This window comes from Mytilus californianus, unplaced genomic scaffold, assembly GCF_021869535.1.
Source record: "Mytilus californianus isolate M0D057914Y unplaced genomic scaffold, xbMytCali1.0.p SCAF_1, whole genome shotgun sequence".
In the NCBI taxonomy this organism is placed as follows: domain Eukaryota; kingdom Metazoa; phylum Mollusca; class Bivalvia; order Mytilida; family Mytilidae; genus Mytilus; species Mytilus californianus.
The window spans coordinates 7,471,898-7,499,154 of NW_026262581.1; the positions used below are offsets into that span (position 1 = coordinate 7,471,898).

General features: G+C 31.0%; 1 protein-coding gene across 1 annotated transcript in view; it reads right to left on the reverse strand.

The window, feature by feature from the left end:
• The window catches only part of LOC127698646 (VWFA and cache domain-containing protein 1-like), a 53,416-nt gene that overhangs the window by 6,205 nt on the left and 19,954 nt on the right, over positions 1-27,257 (reverse strand). The window contains exons 4-28 of the mRNA XM_052202221.1: positions 26,882-26,988; positions 23,608-23,746; positions 16,219-16,363; positions 15,339-15,483; positions 14,897-14,980; positions 14,293-14,430; positions 13,678-13,778; positions 13,067-13,199; positions 12,202-12,351; positions 11,636-11,759; positions 10,932-11,110; positions 10,383-10,478; positions 9,820-9,962; positions 9,157-9,254; positions 8,383-8,466; positions 7,834-7,944; positions 7,347-7,469; positions 6,922-7,021; positions 6,093-6,191; positions 5,252-5,317; positions 4,130-4,216; positions 3,666-3,781; positions 1,848-1,964; positions 1,088-1,230; positions 13-240 (exon numbers count right to left, since the gene is read on the reverse strand). Of these exons, the coding sequence (XP_052058181.1) occupies positions 13-240; positions 1,088-1,230; positions 1,848-1,964; positions 3,666-3,781; positions 4,130-4,216; positions 5,252-5,317; positions 6,093-6,191; positions 6,922-7,021; positions 7,347-7,469; positions 7,834-7,944; positions 8,383-8,466; positions 9,157-9,254; positions 9,820-9,962; positions 10,383-10,478; positions 10,932-11,110; positions 11,636-11,759; positions 12,202-12,351; positions 13,067-13,199; positions 13,678-13,778; positions 14,293-14,430; positions 14,897-14,980; positions 15,339-15,483; positions 16,219-16,363; positions 23,608-23,746; positions 26,882-26,988 (3,056 nt within the window). The remainder of the gene's footprint in view (positions 1-12; positions 241-1,087; positions 1,231-1,847; positions 1,965-3,665; positions 3,782-4,129; positions 4,217-5,251; positions 5,318-6,092; positions 6,192-6,921; positions 7,022-7,346; positions 7,470-7,833; positions 7,945-8,382; positions 8,467-9,156; positions 9,255-9,819; positions 9,963-10,382; positions 10,479-10,931; positions 11,111-11,635; positions 11,760-12,201; positions 12,352-13,066; positions 13,200-13,677; positions 13,779-14,292; positions 14,431-14,896; positions 14,981-15,338; positions 15,484-16,218; positions 16,364-23,607; positions 23,747-26,881; positions 26,989-27,257) is intronic.

Below are 27,257 nucleotides of genomic sequence, written 5' to 3' on the forward strand. Positions count from 1 at the left end.
CATAAATCTTACCTGTTCCAGGTTCATCTATAGGATCAATATCATCTGTATCATAAAAATTTGAGGTACGATTTGTATTCTCTTGTAAAGTTGTAATGTACTGATGATTAGTGCGATGAATATGATGACGATAACAATAAACACCCATTGCTAGAACAAGGAAACATCCCATGATTCCACCAGCTACTGGACCCACTGGTGTTGTCTTTGTATTCGTCTGTTCAGTATTCTGAGCCATTGCTAGAAAATATATATTACATTATAAAAATTTGAATTTAAAACTTTCAAATGTGTTTTTTTTTTTACAAAAGCCATAAACTTGAGGTACAACCTTGTTTTTAATTCAATAATTCAGCTGTTAATTTTCTATTTGCCAGATAGACTCATATGTGCACCGTTTGAAACTTATTGTGTAAAGAATTTCTGCAATGAAGAAATACAAAAATCTCAGTAATTTGTACTGAATTTCTTCAGTTTTACAATATCTACATTTAAATTTTCATCATTGTATAGAATGTTTGTTTCACTTGATGGATAAGGAATAGATAAGGACCATTAATAAAAGGATAAATGGATATTTCTCTCATGTCTTTAGGTATCAAACCGCTACTTTATGGCTCCATGCTTTCTATGTTCAGTTTACCATGAGGATTCACACCCATTTTGTTTAAATAAAGAAGCAGTAATTTCATGTCAAACAATACCTTAGCCTGGCTTGTGATAAAAAAAAAATCAGCATACCTTAATTGCATATAAAAGTATCAAAATAGGTACTGATTATCTGAGAACGGGCAAAACATGACCTTTTATTTCAATTTCATACAACCTTTTACAATACTCAAAATAAACATTCAACAAGGGTTCAACAATGATTCCAGGTATTTAAGCTTTCATTTCATACCAAAATAATCCATATATTTGACATATTATTAAAGAAACAGCTATGGGTAGGAACCATTTTGTGTGAGATATGTACTACCCTAACATGTTCTTCCTGACCCGGCCTGGATTCATGGTTTTATATGTTAAACATATCTTATGTAAATCTGCCATATCAAAAAAAACTAATTGATAAGTATAATCTCACCTCTGACTTCATCGCCATATGGAGTTGGTGCTTCCTCTATCCCACCAAAACATACTCTTTGGTCTGCACAATAAGGTGTAGATATAGGATTCATGTCTTTATGAACCTGGCACCACTGACATCCCATCACACTTATACAACCCCTGTAAAACATAACAATAAACTGTAAAATATATCTCAGAATGGCTTAATTGGTGATTTTTCATGGGAGCAGGATAAAATCCCCCAGTTAATTACAGTAATTTTAACATTTCATGTAGTGAAGTGTTTTTTTCTGGTTTTTTTTCAAAGATTTTATTTAATATTTTCATTGACTTGTAAATTATACTTATTTTGTGCTCCTGTGAATAATTCATAGCTAAATTTAATATAGATTCCAATAAGACCAATTTTAAGTATTTGTCTTTATTTGAAGATCATTAGGAAGAATATTTCATAGAATCATTTTTAAAGAAGATGAACAAACAATGCCAACATAACAAAATACAAAGCAATATCCTGGGAAACACATGGAGACTGCACAAATATTCAGGATATTACTATTTGGAATACTATATTCTGAGATCAACCCAGAATTAGACAGAAAGGAGTAAAACAATGTCCCTGCTGCCTTTCAACATAATATTACTCTATAGCTTCTACAAGGTATAGTTTATCACTTTAGAGACAATACTTTGTATAGGAACTATAATATCTATGTTATATTTTTTTTCCTTGCTTTTGGTCAGAAACCTGAACCCAACTAGCCCTGTAGACTTACAGTTTAGTAGTTCTCCCTGTACAGATATGTTTTCCACAAGGAGTTTTATCCTCTGTAAGTTTGGGATCCAGTCTCAGAATTGATTCTTTCTCTGGTACCCTTTCACAACTTGGATTACTGAAAAAGTAAAAAAAGTCATAATTATTTACAATTTAACTATGGAACATATTGACAAAACATCAAATATGCAAATAGTTTAACAAAACACAAGTCAATCTACCAGAAATGGATTCAGTAGAACGTAAAAAATCATATAATCATTTAAAAGTTGAATTCTTAGTTTACATAACTGGAGTAGTATATCAAAATTAACTCAATTGATGCTATTCTCAGAACAGATGTTTTATCTATGGCAGTTTGAATTTTAATCAATATAAATCTGTACTGTGAATAAATTTGTTAATCAAAATTAAGTAATTTTACTGTGAATAAATTTTATTAATCCAATTTTAGGTAAACCAGAACAACCATTATACTCTATATTCATTTAGTTAGTCCACATTTTTTCTCTTTTTCCTGTATTTTTTTTTAATTTTGAAATAACACAAATTAATGAACACTTATCAGTTTATCCTATATTGATCACAACTAATTAACAACTCATTAAAATGGTAGAGTAATTAAAACCTTTAATTACACACCAAGAACTTGTTAATTTATTAATTAGGATAATAAGCTTGGGTACCCTTCTTCAATCACAAGCTATATCAACCAATAAAATTATTTCTTATTTTTCATTATCCCAAGCTGTCAAATTCCATTGAATGTTGTTTTCTTTGCACTATCCAATCAGATTGGGTGTTTTTACAACATTTTATGATAAAAACCCCATGAAAACCAGGCCAGCCATCAAACTATCACATTCAGTTATCTCCTGAACAACAACAAAAAACCAACAAGATGTCACACTACCAGTCGATTCAGTCATCTGTCCAGGATTACCTGTCTTCAATACCACAGGGATTAAACCTCACACAACATACCAGGACAACAGATACTGGTCACTTTCTTATCTTACATATAAGGAATGACTCTGTACAAGTTGACAGTAACCCAGTCCAAGTAAAGCAAGAGCCAATGGAGTATGCTACCAATATTAAACAAGAACCAGATATGAAAGCAATTGTCAAGGTGGAACCCATGGACCAAGATATAAAACCAACCCTACAAGGCATCAAACAAGAAGATGTTAAGTTATCTAACATAAAAGGGGAGATAACTCCAGAGATACCAAGGCTAACCCAAACAGAACATGTCCAACCCAGAGCAAGTGTATTCTCAAGACTTGGGGAAAAACAACAACACAACACCAGTTATTCATCAAATAACAGACATCGTGAACGCAGATTCAGAAGACACAACAAGAAAAGATCAACTAGTTACAACAATTCAGAGGAAAAGGATGATCTCCGTACATATCTGAACCAGAAGAAACAGACTCTGTCTAAAGATCTACGAGATTTGATACCAAGAAGACTACCTCTCATCATGGAGTCAGCACAAGACTGTTTCCACCTATTGACAACTGGATCCTATTACAGATAGACTTTTGTTTTGTATGACATATAAGTGTACTTGTTAATATCACTTAGTGCTAAATCAGTTTTACATATGTTTGTATTGATATTCAAATTGTCATAAGTGCTAAATATTGTTATAAATAAATATAATTATAACACAGTCCATGGTTTTATTTTTAATTCCATTAACATAAATAGACACAATTAAGAAGTCATTTATTCTAAAAGAAACCAGGTACTTGAAAAAAGCTAGCATCAACATGATATCAAAGCAGAAGACATTTTATTATCCACTTACAAGTTTTCTTCCTCTAGTAGTCCCCCTGTACAGAAATCTACATCTAACTGACATTCACAAGGACATTCACATACTGTCTGTTCCATCTGTTTACAATTCAAACATAATCGGTCAGACTGAAATAAAATTGTTTGATTTCTAATGGTTATAAGGCTAAAGTATTCATATCTAATGTACATTCTCAGACATTAACTAATAACAAATCTTTGACTTTGATGGACCATAAGATTTTCCTCCAATGATGACTTTCATATCGTTTGACCTCAGGTCTTCTACCAATAATTACTAAGATATTCATCCTAAAACTTCCCTCCAATGACCAGTAAAACAGTCACTTTATCACATGGGTCAAACTATAAATATATGGGTTTTCTAGCAATCGACTAATAACTTTTCAAAATGTCATACAAGTTCGTATACATGAGTTCAATTTATATGATACACATTTTATATTCCTTACTTACCATACTACAAGGACAGAAGGCAGTTGCTGTGTCACATGTGTGATTCACTATTCCTAGGAAAGCATTTGTTCCTCGAATATGTACAATCTGAAATAGGAATTGAGAAACATTAAAAATGTAAAATAGTCAATGGTATTATTGATCTTATTGTCTATACTCAAGCAAAATACATGTTTTATAACAAATTTTTTTATAGATATATATATTTGGTAAACTCGGTATTTGGAATTTGATTTTTGCATTTGTAAAGGAGTAGGTCCAGTAAGACCCCTTTTTGGCCCCAAAATATAGCAGTTTTACAAAATTGTTAAAATGTAAACTTTAAGTTATTTATTGGTAAGAAGAATGCTTCTGCTACATAAATATGGGCTGTTTTTGACAATACAATGCACATATATATTGGGTACTAGCATCCTTTATTCAGGCTAAATTACTGAAATCTTTACAATTTTAGCATTTTAGTTAAATTTTGGACGGTTTCCGTCTAAAATGAAAGTGGCCGCATTTGTGTTCATTCTTAATATTGAAATGTAAGTTGTATTTGATGATAATACATAACATATATAAAGGTTGAGAATGAACACGGATGCGGCCACTTTCATTTTTTGACAAAAACCATCTGAAAAGTGACATTTTTGGCATATTTGATATATTTTTCATATTTAAGCTTGAATCAGAGCGTTTTTAATGACTAAATCAGTTAAAATCTTTCACATAAACTAATAGAATCAACTGAAATAGACACTTTAGTGTTCAAAAAGTGTCCAAAATCCTTCGTCATATGAACCTGAAATTTGAGGCCAAAATCAGCCCTTACCAGACCTACTCCTTTCTATTGTTCCCTAAACAGGATTCAAACTCAAAATGTTTATACACTAATAACAGCACCTGCATGTGTTCAACACTCTAGAATATTATGCCAACTTAGGCTCATTTGGAACTAATTGCAGTCACCCAAATATGTATAAAGATTTTTAACTGCTTAAAGAAATACTGTTTAAAACCCTTTCTTACATTTCATGTAATTTTACCCTCATATCTATAAGCTACATGTATTATAAATCAGAATGCTTTGATACAGATACATATATAAATATTACAGATATAATGGTAGATACTAACCTGGTATCTTGAGCATTTTTCTCCATGGACCAAGTTTGTAAGAACTCCGTCCAGACTTGTGTTGAACTAAAAAGTAAGAACCAATACTATATAATCTCTAATAAAATTTCTTACATAAATTAAATATTAGACTTCTTGCAGAATTTTGCAATTAAAATACATTAAATGTCTTTGCTGGATATTTTATGATGATACTGGATGGCTGATTTACATCCAGTGGAAAATTAATATGCATATTCAATACGAGAACATGTTAATGTAATATGAATATGAACCCTGAATATGAACCCTGCTTTTTAATGAGTTAGTTCACAAAGTAACAGTTTACAGGAAGACATGTCACCTTACCCGGACACGTTATTCTGACTCTGAGCCGACCAGTCTTTGCTCTTACTCCTTAATGCATCGTGCTTAGCAAGAAGACGCAAATGCCAATTTTAAAGTCTTTAGTTTGACCTGTCTGGGTTGGAAACCCACGACCTCCAGCATTCGTTGCGAACCCCTACTGAGAGACCACTGAGGTGGTCTGGCAGTTTTGTGTTGTTGGGTTACTGTCTAATTGACATATTCACCTCTCTGTGTATTCATTTTAAATCAAGAATATATGTCCATAGAACACCATGTCCATCTTGTTCAGTGAACCATGAAATCTGGGCAAATCCTTAATTTGGTATGCAATTTAAAAAGTTCACATCATTATAAAAATATATACTAAGTGCCAGGTTGATGTGGTAAACTACCTTGACCAACAATGTTAACCTGATAAAGTTGTGATAGACAAACAATCTAGCTGACTATCACATATAACCAGATAAGACTATAATCAATATATTTAACTTACATTATAATATCTCTGAATTGTTCGATCATTAAATCTATTGCATCTTTTCTTGTGCACAAAATATCTGTGGTTCAAGATGTCATTAGCCACCAATGGTTCCTGTAATGTCGGAAATAAAATAATATTTACATCTTTTAAAATAATTTGATACAAGCTGTTAAAACAAAAATAAATTCTATATTAGTTATAGCCTGACCAAATGTTTTTTTTCTTCTTCAAAAATGGTTTCAAATATAGATTCTATATCATACAACTTAAGTTTTCAGTCTTTTCTTTATCACTTGACAGGGAAACTTGTTTAAATCTTTATGTAAAACAAGAATGCATGCATAGCCATGCTAAGCATACCCCACTCGTAATTCAAAGTATCAGAAAACAGGAAGTAGGTATTTGACAGATCCAATAAGTTGACACACATTACAACTCATCACTGTAGAGCTGCTGACCAAAGTACGAAATCATTCTGCTAAGTAGTACTTGAGAAAAGTTTTAAGTTAATTCAACATACTGATAAATTCAATGTATCAGCAAACAGGATGTATGTATCTGACAGATCTGAAAAGTGCTCACATTTTACAACTCATCACTGTCAAGCTGCAGACCAAATATGAAATCATTCTGGTAGTTTCTGAGAAAAATGTTACAAAAATGAATGTTTTACAAACAGACAGACAAGGTTTACATTTCCTTTATATCCCCTACTCTTAGAATGGTGATATAATATATACATGTACATATTCATTTGAAACTGGTTCTTATAATTAGTTTTTCTATATGTAAATTTCAACATTTTAACTATTTGGTTTGCTTTTTTTAAACTTTAAATTACCTGATGAGTGATATGTTGTTTTTCAACAGGACCTTTGCCATTTGGTTCTATCAAAGCAGGATGTGCCACTAGATAACCTCTGTCGTCCATGATGAAACACCTACAAAAAAACAACAAAATATTTTATAATGGCAATCACTTACACCTAAATACTTTGATTTAAAAGAATATATTAAATAGCTTGCAAAGGATAGACTTCTATAATACTTTTCACAGTGTACTTCCAGTACACTTTAAAGAAACTTCCTTTGAACATTTCAAAACACAAAATTTTGTTTGGGGGATGGGCTTGGGAACACATTTTCACTTGCATTATATCTTTAGAATATGACCAACCATGCGAGGGAGTAATTGTGTGTTATACAACACTGACCTGACAGTCTTATGGCTACAGATATAGATTGAACTTCTAATAAAATACTGACCTGACAGTCTTATGGCTACATATATAGATATGATCTTGTAACATTTTGTAGAAATATCCTAGAGTCAGGTCCATACCCATCACAGCTACTACTTTATTGGCTGAACTGTGCATGGCATCATCTCTGAAATGAATATTTTATAAATTTAAAAACCTGAAGCTGGTGGTTAAAGCACTTACACATTACAAGCCAAGTTTACTATTTTAAAGAAACTTTGACCCAATGTTACCTAATAACAAAAGAAAGAAATTCCTTATTTCCGGATTTTTTACTTCTAAACATACAAAGTATTATTCTAGCAATTCTTATGCTTAATTTTTAGGGAATTCCATTTATATTTGAATTGTTTGACAAGTCATTGATTTTATTTTTATTTTAATTCAATTAATGTGTCTATAACAAAGTAGAACATATTACTATTACATATCTCATAAATTTTCAATTTAAAAACCCCATATCAGAATAACAAATATATATAAGATCTTACTTTCCCTCATAGATGGTATGACTGATGGTTGTAATGTAACCAGCTCCACCCATGTCTAAATATGGTGCTGTCAGTGTTACTTTTCCTGGAAACTCAAAGGCTCTTGTATACCTAAAGTTTAATGGAAGATGATATATAATTTTATATGTATAACTTGTTTTTTTCTATGTTGTGTTTTGAATGAGTTTGAATGTCCCTTTGGTATCTTTCGTCTCTCACTTTTATGAATTAAGGCAACATTTGCTTCTGTAAGGTTTCAGAACATATGTTTGAAAGAAAGTAATTTTTTAGTGGTTTTGTCATTCCCTACCATGAACAAAAGTTTCACATTTTTAAATATAAGAATTTGTGGAATGACTTTCATTTATTACATATAATGTATTATGAATCTTAATGAATGAATTAAAAATAATGTTAAACTACTAGTATTAGTACTGAAGTAAATTAACTAGACATTCTTTTGATAAAATACAGTATTAAAAACCATTTGTAATCATAAATATAATAGACATTCAGCTACAAAAAATACAAATCTTAATCAATACTTACCATGTTCTTTTTGAAGGATCAAATGTTTTGTCTAGTAATGTTCCAGGGTACATTCTAAATACACCATTTGTTGTTGCTATATACCTACAAACACAAATTGAGCAGAGGTTAGTTTTAGCTAAATATTTGAATAAATCTACAGCCAATATGAATTATTCACAATAAAAAATTGATTACTGCAAAAGATCATCTTCCAAAGGCTTAAAAGACAGATTTTTTGAACGACCTGTGTAGATCTGATTTAGTCAAAAGATAGAGCACATTAAAGTACCACAATATTTGTCTATGTGAACAACACCACTCATAATGTTATTATTGTTGTGGTACTTGCATATGTGTCAAAAGAAGCAATTTTTTTCATTTTTCGTAGACTGCAAAATCTCCCCAACATTTTGAAATTCCTTACGGTTTGAAATTTGCACACATATATCAGTTGTCTTTAGGCCAAAAAATAACCCCTTATATTGTAATACTTAATTTTTGGGCCAAATAGGCCCCTAAACACAACTTCTCCTTTACTACCAACCTTATAAGGGTTAATCCAGGAAAACTGGGAGGGTTTGGACACCAAATGATAATTCTTTCTGTGGGTAGTTTTTTTATAGATGGATGTTACAAATGAAAAAAAATTTGTAGATTGGAAATATAAAAATAGTGTTGTCCAACACCTCCATACATTTTTTCCTGAAATAGCCCTTTACTATAAATTAGTGACATAGCTTCAACAAGGTATAATGTCAATTTACTGTACTACTCCAAAAAAGAAACACTGACCTCCTTACTATACTATCTCTGTGAGCACTTGTGTTGTATCTTAACTTCCAATCATTGGTAATTCTACCAGTGGCTAAGGCATCATCTCTTACACCATCCTGTCAACAGATAAGTTAATATGTAAACAACAACTACATTCAAACAAACAAAGGCATTTTTAATGAAAGAGCTGATTCGAAATTTGCATGAAAGATTGTGATATCGAGAGGTATTGAATGAATATGAAATTTTAAAAGAACAGTTATATCTAAAAAATAAATGCTCTTTGAAAATTAAAATTTCTGGATCATAACAAGAAACCATATTTTTTTCATGCATTTTCAAAAAAAATTTTGTTTAAGTTAGATAAGTTTTTGAACTTAAAAAAAAATGCAGCCATTCAAGTTCAAAAACTTATTTAACTTAAGCAAAAGTTTATATTTCAAATGGTAGAATTCTGTCCCTAAAAACTAATTTTTAATGATCTCTTTCTTGCATTAAAATGTATCGGATATTTTCAAAATAAATTTCAAAACAAACATTACTAGCAATTACAATACACTTTTATTCACCATTTGACAAACAAATCTTATGACTAATACAGATCGTAAATCTTACCTGACTTGTTGACAACTTATGATTTTACTCATAACATTTGAGAAAATGACCAGTTTGTTATCATACCTTGATTCCTGGATTGGTCAGTTCTACATAAGGTTCTTTAAGGTAAGCAGTGTAACTCCTAACCATTTTCTTGTCTTCACGTAAACTCATGTGATCGTATGGTTCATTAAAACATTTTGGCGACAAAAATATTGTGCTTGTATCTGCAAAGGTAAGGTTAAGAAAACATCATTTGAAAGACATCCATAACACTGTTTAACATTTCCTGATTAATAGTTAGATGTTTAATGCTCAAAATACAATTGTTCATTTCCTTTGAAAAACATTTAAAGTGGCAAAACATTATACTTTGATGCTTCTTATTATCCCAGCGATTCTTATCACTGTTCTGACAGATTACTCAAGAGAAAAAAGATATTCAAAAGAAACCAATGCTTTCATCATTTGACTTATATACTGTAAATACAAATAACCCTTTCTGTCAGATATTCTCCAAGTCAGACTATACTTTTTTCATTCATGATGATAAAATCTTTAACTAGGAGAAAGATTACCATAAGTCCTAGCCCAAAAATCACTGGAACTTAACTTAAGCAAAGTTTTACTAGATCTTGACTAAATACCTTCTGTGGCCAACTGTTTAAGATGTAAACACATGGTACTGGCTGGTAGAAGATCTAGTCGATGATACAACATATTAACATCACTAGCACTGAAACCTATAAAAAAGACATGTTGTGTACTTCTATTGAAAAATCTCCTATGCACATAAAAAATGTGCTTATGATATCTTCTGATATATATAAGTCATGGGGTTCTTCTCTTTTACGTAAATTTTCATCCATCAATCAAACAGATAAAGTTTTCTTTTAATTTATCAAACACCATTATTAACAGAAATTTTCAGAATTAAAGGAACATGAATATATATTTTTAACATGCAATAAATATAAAATAAAAGAGGAATCATGTGTACTCTTTTCTGAAGAGAAGCAACCAAGACCAATCAGCTTAGGGTGTTTATTTGTAAAGATACGTCTTAGTAAGAACTAGTATGTAAAGGAGTATTAGTCCTACTAGTAAAACTAAGCATAAAAACAGCTTTTCAAGTTTAACAGATTTGTCTTAAACTAAAAAATTATATCAGCAAAACTGTTTATGTTTCAACTTACTGGTAATTTTCTCTAAGACTTTTGCATCTTCTATTTGAGAAAAAGTTTTAATGGCTACAATAAATGGTGTATTTTCTACTCTTTTCCATATGTATGTGGCATAATAATTAGCATCGTTTTCAGATCTATTGGTCTTCACATCATTTCTCAAGATTAATGTCCGTTCACCAGATTCCATACTGAAATATAATTCATTTAAGTAATTAAACATTTGTAATTCCAATGTTGTATGTTAGGTTTTATTTCATTGTTGGGATTCATGGCAACCAAAGAGTTTATACATGTGCAAACCCATAATGCACAGGCATAAATTACCTCATAGGCAAAATAGTACTGTAAAGTGTTAAGTTTAATGATGTGAACACTCAGTCTTTAACCCACAAACCTTACATGGTCCTTTGAACTGACTAACTGAATGACGGGTCAAAAACATTATACACCTCGTAAATTCATTACATGGGGTACAAATAACAATCTAAATTGATCACAATAAACTGTTACATCTAGAGGCCAAATTTCTATCCTTATAAATGATTGCAAAATCACAAAATAAATTTTCTAAGAACAATATCAGTTTGATAATAACCTTCCAGGTGTTTCAAAATTATATACATGAATTTAAACTTTAACTGAAAACATTCACTATATAAATGTTGTAAACTACTTCTAGGTTTCACTTTGATGAAGTAAAACTATCTACTAACTTGATCATGTCACTCCTTATCCTGGCAAATCCTTCATTGTTCTCAAAATGCCAAATGTCTGTATGCATTGGTTGTACATCTGTTTTAACTGGACGTGTAAAAGACGGGTGCATAATGGTATAACCTGTAATATGTAAGATAAAGAAGTAACAACATGCATACCAACTAATAACTTTGTTGTTGTAATGCTGATTGGCTGTAGTTTGATTGATATATATCTTGCATCTCTTTTAATTAAATTGTTATAATATACCTAAAAATATTTTTATACAACAATTTTTGTGCTAATCATGTAACAAAGGCAGTATTATAAAGCAATTGGCCTGAATATCTAAAAATATAAGGTACTTAGATCTTTAAATATCTCTGGTATGTTATGTATTGGATTGTATTCCTGCTTTTTGAAATGCACCTTCTTTTGGGAAAGTATTGTATCCAGTTGTCATAAAAAGAAAAAGATTGAAAAAGTTAAACAGTCAGTTTCAGACTCTCAGAACAATCAAGACAAGCAATCAGTCCCATTATTTTCTGATTGTGTTAGTTACTCTACAGGTGTTGACAAATACCTTCAGATGTGATGACAAATGCATATGAACCATCCATTTCATCATAGTATGTAATATCTTGTACAATATCCTCCATATGTAGATCTACTCCCATAATTCCAATCACCTTGTTGTTATGGAAACATGTCTGACTTATGGTAATGGTCAGTGCTGTTAAAAAAATTAAAACAATCTTTTTTATAAGAGCATTTTAAAATCAATGAGAAGTTGGATTGTATTTAGGTAATATATGTTGTAAAAGAAAACTGTGGAATGTTTGTGTTTCTGCAAAATATGGGTAATCTTCAAGATTTTCCTTTAGAAATTCAGAACAGTGCTTCCTGAATAAAAAAAAAATCTTTTTAATTTGGTGATGATGGTAGAACTTTGATAGTCTGTTAATTTTAATTGAGTTGCTGTCAAATTGATCTGTATCTCACATCTCCTTTAAATCAAATCAAAGTATTGCAGTTAATTCTGTGAAAATGTTGTATTACTGCTAAAGATAATATTAGACATATCAGTAAAAATGAATCATTTTAATATGATACTAGCATCTCATCCAATAGCAAGCATGTATGTCATTTCAAAATTTTCTTGTTAATTGTTGAGATATGAGTATGAAAAATGTCAACATTTTGGATGGAAATATCTTATTTTCCTTAGAATAAAAATGAACAACAAAAAAAACCCCAAAATCTCCCCTCCACAACTTCATCAAGGCAAGACAAAATCAAACAAAAGCTCATGATATTTATGTAAAGAAAATGAATAGCTCTGAATGTCTGATCAACTTGATCTACAGGGGTTATTTATCCTATAAGAAGTTCATCTTCAAATAATAATAAATGTTTCTATAATAGAAGAGTAAAAAGTTTTGACTGACCTTTATCAGCTTTGTCTATGTAAGGCAGTGAGAAGACAGGTACTTCTGAAGCTGATTGGTTGAATGGTAAATAAAACTTTCCTACAGACATACTCAGATCTTTGGTTGTATTTATAGCCATCATTGTACCAGGCTGCAATAAGATCAATAATAACACTTGCAATAACAAGAAATAAGTTATTGATAAATCTATGTCGTTTTAAACCTGACAGCAACAAATTCTTAAAACATCCGGTACATAGAAAGTTGAGGAACATTGGATTTAAAAATGCATCACAGAGTAACAATCTCACATGAATGTTGATATCAAATTTCCTCGAGAAAAATGTGATGAAAAAGTTGATAAAAGAGAAATGAGAAAAATAAATCACACTATAGAGCATATAGATATGAAGCCTAACAACAAAATTCAAGAAACTCTGTTTTGTTGTTACAGAGAAAAATGTGACAATATTTTTTATACATGGCCATTATGTGTAGGATTATACAAGTATTTGATTATCAGGAAGATGATGAGCAATGAATTTGAAAACAGTATATATACCCTATCCTCCAATAAAAACTACCTTGACTATATTATAGACCATAATATAAATGAGCAATATACTTACAACAATGGGTTCAGAACTTCTTTGTTGTACATTATACTGAGCAAAGTTTTGCTTGGCAACATTCTGTAGAAAACTCTTCTCCCATGTAACAGGTTTACCATCTGTAATGGACAAAGGGACATTTTGTTATTTGTCTTCTTGCGATATTTTTATTTCTTAGCCAACAATCTATTTGCATCTTTACAATCAACTTAAAAAAACTTTCAGACATCCTTGTCTAACATTAAAAAAAATGTTTTTCTCATGTTTAAATTGCCCTTTGAAAAAATTTAACACACAAAAAATTTAGCTGGGTAATTCTTTGGTTTTATTTCATTGTTGGGTTGTTGTCTCATTGATGTTTTACCCACATAACCATATATTCATTTGGAATATAAACCTTCTTTCGTCTCTAGTAAAACAATGTGATTTCTATTACAGTTACCACATTTTTCGTTATTGGTGATTATATCATTAATATGTTAATGTATATGGAAATGAGTTTTTAAGTAAGCAGTAAACTGTACATCATGAAAATGCCATTAGTATTGACTGTTGACACCTGAATGCCACCTAAGTACAATGATAATATTGTAAGATGACAAATCTCTTCAGTAAAGCAATATTGATGATTACCATCAATAACAGCATATGTGTTGATAATGACTCTGTTTTTAAGTCTCCCATTCAGCTCTGCAATTGTTTCTAACACGATACTGGGCTCATTAATAGACGACAGCAATCCACGACTAATGTATACTACCATAGCATAATCTGAAAAGTAAAACAAAAATTAATAAACTGGTCAAAAAACACCTTTAATGAAACAAAAAATTCCTGCCTGTTTATGATATACCAATCAATCTGAAATCATCTGAATACATTAAAACATTCCAAAAAGCTGTGTGCCTAACAAGAGTTTAAAAAATTAAGTCCAAAAAAGATTAATTCAAACTAATATCCCATGATCGTTTTTCATTTTTTCAATGGTTAAAGTACAAAAAAATACTGGAAATTTCTTAACATAGGATATCGTACAACGTAAGCTAGGACAAAAAAATAAAAAACATAAAATACAGGACTTTTGTGCATGAAGTGTACACATGCAAACTATAAAGGACCCACAAAAATAGCACATGTGTTTTTAACCTACTGTTCATATGTAAATTTGCATCAGACCTTGTCTTGACTTTTGTGCACCTACTATACATATATACATTTGTTAGGGACCTACCGGTACCCATATTGACAACTGGACTTTTGTGCATAGTTTTCTGTACAATGTCTAAGGCTGTCTTAAATCCTAGAGTGTGGTTAGTAGCAGCTGTAAAGAAAATAGAAAAATATACATACACACTCTAATTCTACAGTACACTTTATTACTGTGTAAGAAAAAATATTAAATGTAATGAAAAGTTAAATAGGAATAAAAAAAGAGCATATTAATATGACATACACTGATTCTCATACTATACATACACTGATTCTGAAACATAACTCAGACTGATTCTGGAATATATAACTCATAGTTTACATTCCCAAAGAAAGACAAAAGCTTATATAATGCTATAATCTGGACTTCAAATTCTTTCAATATAAGTTTTTCATGGAATTTGATTCACATATATGCAAGGCTTTTGCTTTGATAAACTTTACACTTAAAAGAACACTGCAAATCATACCATTTTCTTTCTCCAGCTTATCAATGAAGTTACTGAAATGTAGATTAGCTTCATATGTGACTGGAACCATCTTGTTATGGAGACAGGAGTCTGTATCAGGTTCTCTTGGAAACGATACCTTTGATGCAAGTCCAATAACAGCAACCTACAATATATATACCAAATTGTGGTTACATATTATATCTATACAAGGTTTATTCTTATAATTTTTTCTTCTAAAGTATAGGATTGAAAGTAAATTTTAGAACATAATTCTTACTTAAGTTACAAATACAAATTTATTATAATAGTTTCCTATTTACCATATAATTTTAGTCCTGGTCTCTTTCTGTAGTCTTAATTTGTTATTTTCTTCAATCTTACTAAATGTGTGAATAAATCCTCTATATATTTACTGCTATTTTAATTGAACCTTAAAAACAGCTTAACTTCATAACCACATGTTGGCTTTGAAAAAACTTTCCACAAACAAATATTTTTTTTACATGGGTTTATCCTGTTTAACTTTTTTTATTTGTCTAAATCTATTCTGTTCAACACACCAACTGATTTTTCGTTGAAGAAATGCAAATAAATATTTTGGAACAATTGGTATAAATAAAATCTTCAGCATTTTCAATTATGGATACTTATTAAAAATTCCAATATACCAAAATAAACATAAACATGCTTGATAATGGATACTTAAAACATTTCCAATATGGATACTTAAAAACATTTCAAATATAAGGGAAATACACGTAACTACAAAGCATGGTAGGTAATAAATGCAATAATTACTTTAAAACTTTTCTTATATAAGGGATAATAACTCTGATTTACAATTTAAGGGAAATAACTCTTGATTTCAAAAATAAGGGAAATAACTCCCTAAGCATACCCTGTCTTTTTCAGACAATGATGACAATATATGTTTGGCTATTCCTTTAGCTATTCGTAGTTGGTTTGGACTCAGTGAATTCCCATGGTCCATAACTATCACTAGATGCTTTGACTGTGGTTGTACTGTAGAAACATACACATTTCTGAAATTATAAATATGTTATTTAGTAATAAAACATATTTTTATCTGTAATATGAAGCTATAATATCCTGTACTTGAAATGAAAGACTAATTCTGGTTAAATACTACAAGTACATCAATTGAAAACAATTAATTTCTTTGATCTTGTTGCACATCTCATGCATAGTCATGTACTATTGCTCATTTAATGACACAAATACATTGTACCCTTGTGAACCTAATTTTCAGCTATTTCATGTGGAACCATAAGAACAACAAAATATATATATGTATTTTTGGGCCAATGGTTCTTGCTATGGGTTTAATATAACCAATTTACAAAAAACTGGGACTTTAAATACATTTTATCTCACAAAAAGTACAAATGTACTGAGTGATCATAGCTGTTCAGTTCTCTGAAATTCAATAACAAAAAATAGAAGCCATTCGATGGATTAGGGTATTAAATTTATTACTTTTTTTTAAGAATAAGAAGTGTAGCATCATCCAAAGTACAAACCATTCCAACTCCAACAGTCATGACTTGTAGAGAGAAGCTAAAGGCACTGATAAAGTTTGTTAATCAACTCATTTCAAAGAAATACTTTGTCTGAAGCAGTTCCTGTGGTATATAGCAAAGTCAAGAAAACCGTTTGAAGCCTACATACAAATTTGAGATTAACGCAAAGTTTCTTTAATGTGTCATAAGATATAAAGAAAATATGCCTTTTATCATGTATATAAAAACATTTATATACAGAAAATCATTTGATGTCAATATAAAGAGGATCTAACTACCAACTTGAGGAGAGTCATGATTTTATATGATATAGACAGAATTATATAACATCAGCTGCTGCAACCTGTTTGTGTACTCCTTACTACAGAAAAGCCTTAATAGTACATCTTTCTTGTCAAAGCTTAAATATCCTGCATATACCAACAGCTTTGCAATTGGCAATAAAGATAAACCCTGTATGTGTATGAAAATCAAAAGAGTAAAAAACATGTGGTAATGTTCTATAGATAACTGTAAATTAGAAGAAAAGGAGAAACTATTACATCTCTCAGCAGGAGTCCTTTACGTTATTATATTGTACACCTCCTGACCAGGTTAACCACCAGAAACAGACAATCAATTACTTTCTTCAACAACTTTAATTATGAAAGCAGAGATATGATGCACTTGACAATACTGTAAAATCATTTAACATATCTCTCTAGGTACTAAATTTCTAGCAAAGTTTAATATGCTTTTGATTGTATGTAATGTACGGTATTAAGTGTGGCAATACCTGTGCATATGTCAACATATAGTTGTTCCGCCAAACAGAAGACACCCCCCCCCCCCCCTCCCCCCCCCTGGAAACTTTATTATAAACAATGACATAATATCTCTTCCTGTTGGAACAAATGTTCTATCACATAATATTTCGCCCATTTGGAACTTTTATTATGAAGGAACTAATATTTCATGACACATAAAATCACACAGGATCACTGTACACCTCATGTTGTAAAATATTGCAAGACATAGAAAAGACATTGGTTTCATGCTGTGTGAAATTATTCAGGGTAAGAGATAAACATATTTTCAAATGATGTCAGGTTAAGTTAACAAAAGTTTTTTGTAATGTTTGGTATTCTGAAAACTACAATTAAAGACCTTTGAACTGAAACTACACAAATGAACCTGCTAAATTTACCACTACCGGTAATTTCTGCTGATTAATTTCATTTACAAAATGTTTATTTTTTATACAAGCTAGCTTGCTATATTAAGTCGATAAAATATTGGCATTGTTTGTAGGTTTTTTGCAGCTTAAGATTACATAGTATTAGAATCTACAGATGAATGACAAAAATCGAGACCCAATTAACATTACAAAGGCTATATACATGTACGCAAGATAAAAGGAAAGATGCAAAATGAAAAAGCTATGTAACATGTGATACATATGATCAAAACTACATAAAAGGCCTCCAGTGTCAATCAATATAATTACAGAGCACAGCTAAATGTTTGAAGTAATAAGGACAATAGCAGTGTTTATGACTAAATAGCCTATGTGGTACTCCCCATTAAGCATGTCAACATGCACAGCCAGAATTATCAAAGATTAACAACTGCCTTCAGAATTATAATAAAAACAGTTTTATTGCATTAAACACATGTTCCAAATAACAGAAAATTCTTTTGAAGTTTTACAAACAAAAAGATAAAAAGTAGCATGAAATTCAAACAAAGGTTTTAATATCAGTATAGGTCTTTACTATTCATGTCAGGATTTTGGCTAGACTGGTAAAAATCAATTTCAAACTGTTTTGGTTAAGATGGCTTTTGTAATAAAATCCAGCAATTATTTCACCATTATGAGTCACAAAGTGAAATCAAACCATCATTAAGTATATAGAAACCCTGTGTAAAATATGTTATTTTGAGGGGAAAACTGTATAAATCAATAGCAATATGCCAGATATTTTTCTGTATGTTTGAATATAACAACAAGGAAAAGATTCATAAATTCCCTCATGTGTAAATGTACATTAAATAAATTCATTTGATTTTTATAGACATTAAGAACTGAAAATCTAGGTCACTGGAATCTTGGGTTTATGTTCAATATCGCAAATTTTCACTAGAATATTTATAAAACAACTTAGACTTGGAAACATTTCAAACTATCATTTCTAAGTTCAAAGAAAATTAAAACTGGAAAAAGATAAGTGATGGTATACAAAGCACGCTTCTCTCTGTATTTCTGATAAAAGTTTTAAAGAGTTGATCTTTATGTAAATATATGCAGTGGACTTGCAAGGTAAAATAAATTAAGGTGTCTCTCTTCCTATTAACATACAGATACAAACTTTGAGATCAAATGCAATATGCATTAAACAATATCCTAAATAAAATGATACAAGTACATTTCATTTCCACATAAGTTTGGGATGACATCCGAAATGATAAGATAATTACCAAACAAAAGACTTAACATTTTCCTGATGAGCAGATATATACCAATGTCATTTTTACCTATACTACAATACAGGTATTCCATATTACCTATGTGAACCAGATTATCTTAAGCATAGTTATAAAGCTATGATTATACAGTTTAAATTATCATTATCCCTCTCATATATTGTTGTCTTAGGTTACTCTTTCATAACATGAAAGTCTATTCAAAAGACGAACTATGGTATTTAAAACAGTGCGACCTATAGGATAAAGTATTTCTTCACTATATTAATACCCTCTTAATCCATTGCACAATTAAAATCAAAGACACCTTTAAGTGGAGCATCCCATTCCAATCCCCCTTAATTTAAATTGTCAGTTTCTCCATAATGCTGTCTGTCAAGTGAATGTGATATTTGTCCAATAGTCCTCAACTTTAAAAAGGTTCAAGCTTTCGTCATGGCAAGGAAAGACTGTAATTCTATGGTTCCTACAAGCATTCATTTAATGACCCTGACCTTGGAAATATGACCTTGAAATTAACAAGAAATCAAAGTCTCTTTCATGGTGAAATATTGGACAGTGATTTCTTCTCATGGTAATGTTGTAAACTTAATTAGTAGGGTTGAAGTTGTCCTGATTTCTAAAGACAGATGGTAATGTTTGATGGTAATTGGATGTAAAGCTTGACTCAAGCTATTACCTTGGCAGTTGTGTGTTTACCTAGACTTTTGACCTTTAACCTTGAAATAAAGTAATTTCAAAGCTATCCTAATAGCAATGAAGTTTGATGAAGATTGGAATCATGACTTGACCTCAATGATACTAAAAAATAATAAAATGCTCCGCAGGGCGCAGCTTGATACGACCGCAGAGGTCGAACCCTGAACAGTTGCGGCAAGTATGGACACAACATTCAAGCTTGATACAGCTTTGCATTTGGATTGTGATTAAATATTTGACACAGAATAGGTTTCTGACACAGAATGAATGTGGTCTAAGAACTTAAAAATTTTAAATTGGACATTCACCTATTATGGTCCAATATCCAAAATCTAAATACATGGTTAGATTCAGCATATCAAAGAACCCCAAGAATTCAATTTTTGATGAAATCAAACAAAGTTTAATTTTGGACCCTTTTGACCTCAATGTGGACAAAGTTGATAACGGGGCCCAAAAATCAAAAATCTAAATACATGGTTGGATTCAACATATCAAAGAACCCCATATATTCAATTTTTGTTGAAATCAAACAAAGATTAATTTTGGACCCCGATTTGGACCAACTTGAAAACTGGGCCCATAATCAAAAATCTAAATACATGTTTAGATTCAGCATATCAAAGAACCCTAAGAATTCAATTTTTGTTAAAATCAAACTAAGTTTAATTTTGGACCCTTTGGACCTTAATGTAGACCAATTTGAAAACGGAACCAATAAACTGCTTCGCTGAGCGCAGCTGGATACGCCCGCAGAGGTCCAACCCTGAGCAGCTGGGGCAAAAATGGACACAATATTCAAGCTTGATACAGGTCTGAATTTGGATTGTAATTAAATATTTGACATATTATAGGTTTCTGAATAAATGTAGTCAAAGAACTTGAAATTGGTTATATTTAATCCCGCTGCAAATGTTTGCACCTGTCCTAAGTCAGGAATCTGATTACAGTAGTTGTCGTCTGTATATGTAGTTCATAGGTGTTTCTCGTTTCTCATTTTTATATAGATTAGACCGTTGGTTTTTCCGTTTGAATGGTTTTACACTAGTAAATTTTTGGGGCCCTTTATAGGTTGCTGTTCGGTGTGAGCCAATGCTCCATGTTGAAGGCTGTACCTTGACCTATAATGGTTTACTTTTATAAATTGTAACTTGGATGGCGAGTTGTCTCATTGGCACTCATACCACATCTTCCTATATCTATATAAATTGAATTTATATTCAATTAAAGATTTCTTGCTGTTGTGCAATACACTGTGCTGTTGCGCAATACTTAGTAAATCTGTTGTCAGACTATAAACCAATAAAGTTCAATTAATTCTCAATGTCATATTAGAAATTTAAGAAAATGTAAAGGGAGCTTACATCAATAGATATAAACAATTCACCAAAGTTTCATGAGAATTGCTGACAGCATTTTTGAGTTATTGTCCGAAAACTGGAAAATCCCCCCTTTTTTAATGAATAAAACCCCATAACTCAGAAATGTAAAATGTAAAATTTATAAAATTCTAAACGGAGCTTACATCAATAGATATAAACAATTCACCAAAGTTTCATAAGAACTGCTGAAAGCATTTTTGATTTTTTGTCTGAAAACTGGAAAATCCCCCTTTTTTTATGAATAAAACCCTGTAACTCTGAAACGTAAAATCTAAAATATATAAAAATCGAAAGGGAGCTCATGTCAATAGATATCAACAATTCACCCCAATTTCTTGCAAGTTGGTGAAAGCATTCTTGAGTTATTGTCCGAAAACTGGAAATTCCCCCTTTTTTTAATGAATAAAACCCTGTAACTCAGAAAAGTAAAATCTAAAATTTATAAAAAACGAAAGGGAGCTCACGTCAATAGATATAAACAATTCACCAAAGTTTTATGCAAATTGGTTAAAGCATTTTTGAGTTAATGTCCGACATGTTGACGACGGACGGACAGACGGACAGACGGACGGACGGACAGACGGACAGAGGTATACCATAATACGTCCCGTAAACGGGCGTATAAAAATTAAGAATTTAAATACATGGTTAGATTCGGCATATCAAAGAACCCCAATAATTCAATTTTTGATGAAATCAAACAAAGTTTAATTTTGGACCCTTTTGACCTCAATGTGGACCAATTTAAAAACGGGGCCCAAAATCCAAAAACTAAATACACGGTTAGATTCAGCATATTAAAGAACCCCAAGAATTCAAGAATAAAACCCCATTGAAATTGGTCAAGAAATAAGCAATTTATACGAAGTATCTTTTTTGCAAAATACTGTGCAATTAAATATTTCTTGCTATTGCGCAATACTGTACAATTGACAATTTCTTGCTATTGCGCAATATTGTGCTATTGGATATTTCTTCCTATTGCGCAATACTGTGCAATTGAAGATTTCTTGCTATTGCGCAATACTGTGCAATTGAAGATTTCTTGCTATTGTGCAATACTGTGCAATTGAAAATTTCTTGCTATTGCACAATACTTATTATATAATAATTTACACATCCTGTTTGGTGTGTATCTCCTACCATATCATTATTATTTGCTTTTAAATATAAATTCAGAAATAACCCACTTAAAATGGAAAATTTTAAAAGAAAAAAAAAAGGAAAAAAAGAAAAAAAAGGAAAAAAAAAAAAATCCCCCCCCCAAATTTTTTGAACCCCCTTATGATTAATCACCCCCAAACTCAATCCCAGCCTTCCCTTTGTGGTATGGTACCTTGCAGTACAATTTCAGAGAGATCCATACACTTGAACACAAGTTATTGTCTGGAAACTAGAAAAATGTGTTTTTTTGGCCCCAAATTCCTAAACGTTTAGGGCAATTACCCCCAAACTCAAACCCAGCTTTCCCTTTGTGATATGGAACCTTGTAGTACAATTTCAGAAAGATCCATACACTTACACACAAGTAATTGTCCTGAAACTAGAAAAATGCTTGTTTTTTGCCCCTTTTTGGCCCCTAATTCCTAAAATTTTGAGGCAATTACCCCCAAAATCAATCCCAGCATTCCTTTTGTGATATGGAACCTTATGGTACAATGTCAGAGAGATCCATACACTAACACACAAGTTATGTCTGGAAGTTACAAAAATGCTTATTTTTGGCCCCTTTTTGGCCTCTAATTCCTTTACTGTTGGTACCATAACCCCCAAAATCAATCCCAACCTTCCTTTTGTGGTATTGAACCTTGTGGTAAAATTTCATAGAGATCCATTCACTTAAACTAAAGTTAGAGTGCGAAAACCAATGTGTCTTCAGACGACGCCAGACGACGACGACGCCAACGTCATACCAATATACGACCACAAAAATTTTTTTGCGGTCGTATAAAAATTGCAGAAAGATACACACACACACAATTCAACTGTATGCATTCCATGTATTCAAACGGGATACAACAAGAAAAGCCGGTGTGTAAATAACAAACATTACCTTTAAATAAACTCCAAAAATGTGCTGACTTCTTTCGATAGAATGCAGTATGACCCATAAGGTGAGCAAAAATAAAAAATATAATCAACTTGACTTAACTTGTTCTAAACAATTTCTGTTCATAAAACAAATTTGATATGTATACTAACCTGTGTCTAATGTTATTAGCATCATGACAGTTGTCAAACCATTGGAAAGCATTTCCAGGGTATTCACTGTGAACACCATCTACAGATATAAAATACTGCCACTTCAGACTGGGAACCAGTTGTACATTGCCTCTCCATACTGAAATGAAAAAAGTATTTGATGACTGATTGACATCATTGTGCTGTTAATCTCTCCAGTAGAAAATAAATGGCCATGTGTAGCAAAGCAGTCCTATGTTTATACTTAGTAGACGTTAAATCTAAGAACCATTTGTCTTTTTACCAGATTTTCACTTACATAATTACTCCATGATAAAATTAAATTGAAATCAACGGTGGCATGAAGAACTTTCATTTGTAAATGTAGAATCATATGTAATGATTGTTATCACAGGCAATTGAATGTGTCCATAATTATCATGTCTTAAATTTAATGGGCTCATTTTTAGTAAGACTTCAATACAAATGAAAAATTCTCAAGGTGTTTTATTAATGTTATCAGAGGCAAATTTTGAGGGAACATGAAGTAGCCTCCTCCTACCATCCCTCATCCAAACCCCTATGTATTTGCCCCAAAGGCCACAGTTTATGATTTACGGAGTCAATAAATAAATCCTACATACTTAAGTCTTGTCTAGAGTCATAGCAACTTTGATATTGACAAGATGTGTAAACACTTGTCAGTTGTTAAACACTGTTAACAGACCAATAGATATGTTTTTCATTTTGTTGATGGGTTGCTGTATCAAATAAATACATACATAAATGTAAGGTTTTCAAATGAAGTATTTCACTAACAAAAGAAAGCCTTTTTTGTTACATGTATGAAAACTTGTGGAGGATATTCAATAACATAATAAGGTCTTTACATAACAATATTTTATCTACAATCTAGGGTTTAGGCAGATCAATTACTTTTTAATTTTCAGTTTAACAATGTCCTATCAACACAAGATATTATAATAACATGGTTGGAATAGAACACATGAATGAGTGAAGACTACACTAACAATGGGAAAGCTATCTTCTTGTTTCTTATCAGACTTTACACTTAAATAGTCATAGTTATTTCTATACTATTTCTATCATACTTTCAACAGGCGTTAAGGGTCAGAGGTCAAATATCACATTGAAAAGTCCTTACAAACTAAATGATACTACTATTAAAGAGATGAATAGAAACAGGGGTAATAAAGAAACGTTGAATGTGCACCACACTGCTAGACCACATTTAATGTTTGTATAGATGAACCATCTATAAAAGTTGGGGGTACAACGAAGGGTTGGTTCTTCAAGTTACATTTAACAAGAGGTGTTTCCTTACAACTTTACATGTGAATGAGTTATTATAGCAAATAAATATACACTCACATATTTAAAAACATATATAAACTCTTTGTAAATCTGTCGTTTTACAAATTTCAAGCAAAAGAAATCAGTTTAACTGCACATTCTTACATATCCTCTTACAAAATACTTTTAACTCCTGCCAAGGGTTTTGCTTTAAGAAGTAATTTTCACAAGAACAATGTCAGAGCTAAAAAAATAATATAGGAAATGAACTAACATCTAAGGAATAAAAAGTTGATAAAAAGCTAAATAAATTCCTATAGATTTTTTTGTTAATCAAGAGCTACTGTGAATGTATAATTGATCAACACAGTATAGAATGAAGACAGCCTTTGAAGTTTTCCTCTGCAGACTTTGTGATAAAACAGTATATAATTTTGTGATTTATGTAGTAATAGTTAAAACATCATCAAAACCATTTATATTAATGTGAACTATGTAGAATTAATTTCTGCAAAAGAAAATTGAATTTGTAGTAATGAAAAACATTTGTCCAACAACAAAATGATTAAATCTGTACTACAAATACAATAGATCTGACAAAACAATCAAATTTAACAAACACAGAGACAACAATCCAATATGAAGCTTTACATGTTTTAAAGATATCTTTTATCAAAAACAATAAAATAATAACAAATGTATTAGCACCTAAAAGCATTGGAGATTCAAAGATTTTTTATTCTTGTACCATTTGAAGAGGTTTAGCTTCCAATTTCAATCTGGATTTTCCTAAATGCAAATGTATTCAATTCAAATAAATCAAATATTGAACAAAAATATATTTCTTTTGCAAAAAAATGCCAGATGTTGTATGAATACAAACTAGATTCTTGTTTGAATTGTTTTACATTTGTCAATTCAGGGCTTGCTATGCGGTATGGGTTTTGCTCATTGTTGAAGTCTGTACGGTGACATATAGTTGCTAACTTCTACGTCATTTGGTCTCTTGTAGATAGTTGTCTCATTGGCAATCATACCATAACTTCTTATTTATAAAATATTTATGTTGTTAAAAATGACATTTTTGTACATTGTAAATTTGGTCTTTTTGTGGTTTTGAAATTTGGATGCTTATTACAAAAGCTGTGTGATTTTCTGCATCGAACTAACTCTTAAAATCAATCATAACAAATTTGACCATTCAAAAATCACGTGCTTTAATTCTCCATAGAAGGTAAGAGTCCTCACACTAAAAACAAACAAATTATCATTCTGCATAAAAATAAGTCTCCTTCACAAGAAAAATAAATAAAAAAAAAATATGTGTAAGACACCAAACATACAAGATTTAACGATCAGAAATAAGATCCCTCCAACCCACCTTAAAAAACCAAGATCATGTGTCAAACCTTGAATAACTAGCAATCTTTATTAAAATCAAGAAACTTTTTTTAACCCCAAAAAGTGTAAATCAGAGACAACTTCTTAGTAAGTGAAACTCTCAAGACTACGATGGATCCATATTTATGTCATATATGATGACTTTATAACACAGTATCTTTGAACTGAACTAGACACAAATATACAAGCTTAAGGGTACATCAAAAGTCAACCTCACTTGTGGCAAGATGAACAGAAGAGGGAATTGTATCAAAAGCCTTAATTCAAAATTCCATTTTTCCTACACTGATTGCATTCCGAATAATGGAATAATCACAGCACTACTAAATTTGTCATCTTTTATTAAACATTGCCTATTACATACTATCTTCTATCATATTGACTATTATAGTCATTGGCTGAAACATTGAACGAAGGACTTTGCTTTATATTTTGGATTCTTTACAGTGACTATTTTCAATTATTTTACTGCCCATCTTGTGTCTTATACAAGCCCTCAAGAGGTATATTAGGCTGAAAACAATAATATATAATGGTAGCTCTATAGTTAAAAGACCTTAAAATAACAAGATCACATTACCTTCTGTGAGATTCCTTCCTGGGTTAAATGAACCCTTCTTGAGATTTTCTGGGAACAGGTCACAGCTGGTTTTTGTTGCAACTTTACATCCATACTGAGGAAGTGAACTGAAACAAAACAATGTTTAACCTCTTTACTTTTGTTAAAATACAAATATACCCTTGAAAAGGGGGTCCAATTTTGATATGAATAAAACCAACATTTAAAATTGGATATTTACTTGCAAAATTAGTTTCACAAAACAAAATATATTCATGACTGAAAGGACATGTGGAACTTTTTTTTCAAACATTTTTATATTTATCATGTTTATAGGATTTAAAGATTACAGTAAATTGGTTCAAAATTAAATAGATTTCATGCAAAAAGTTTCTTT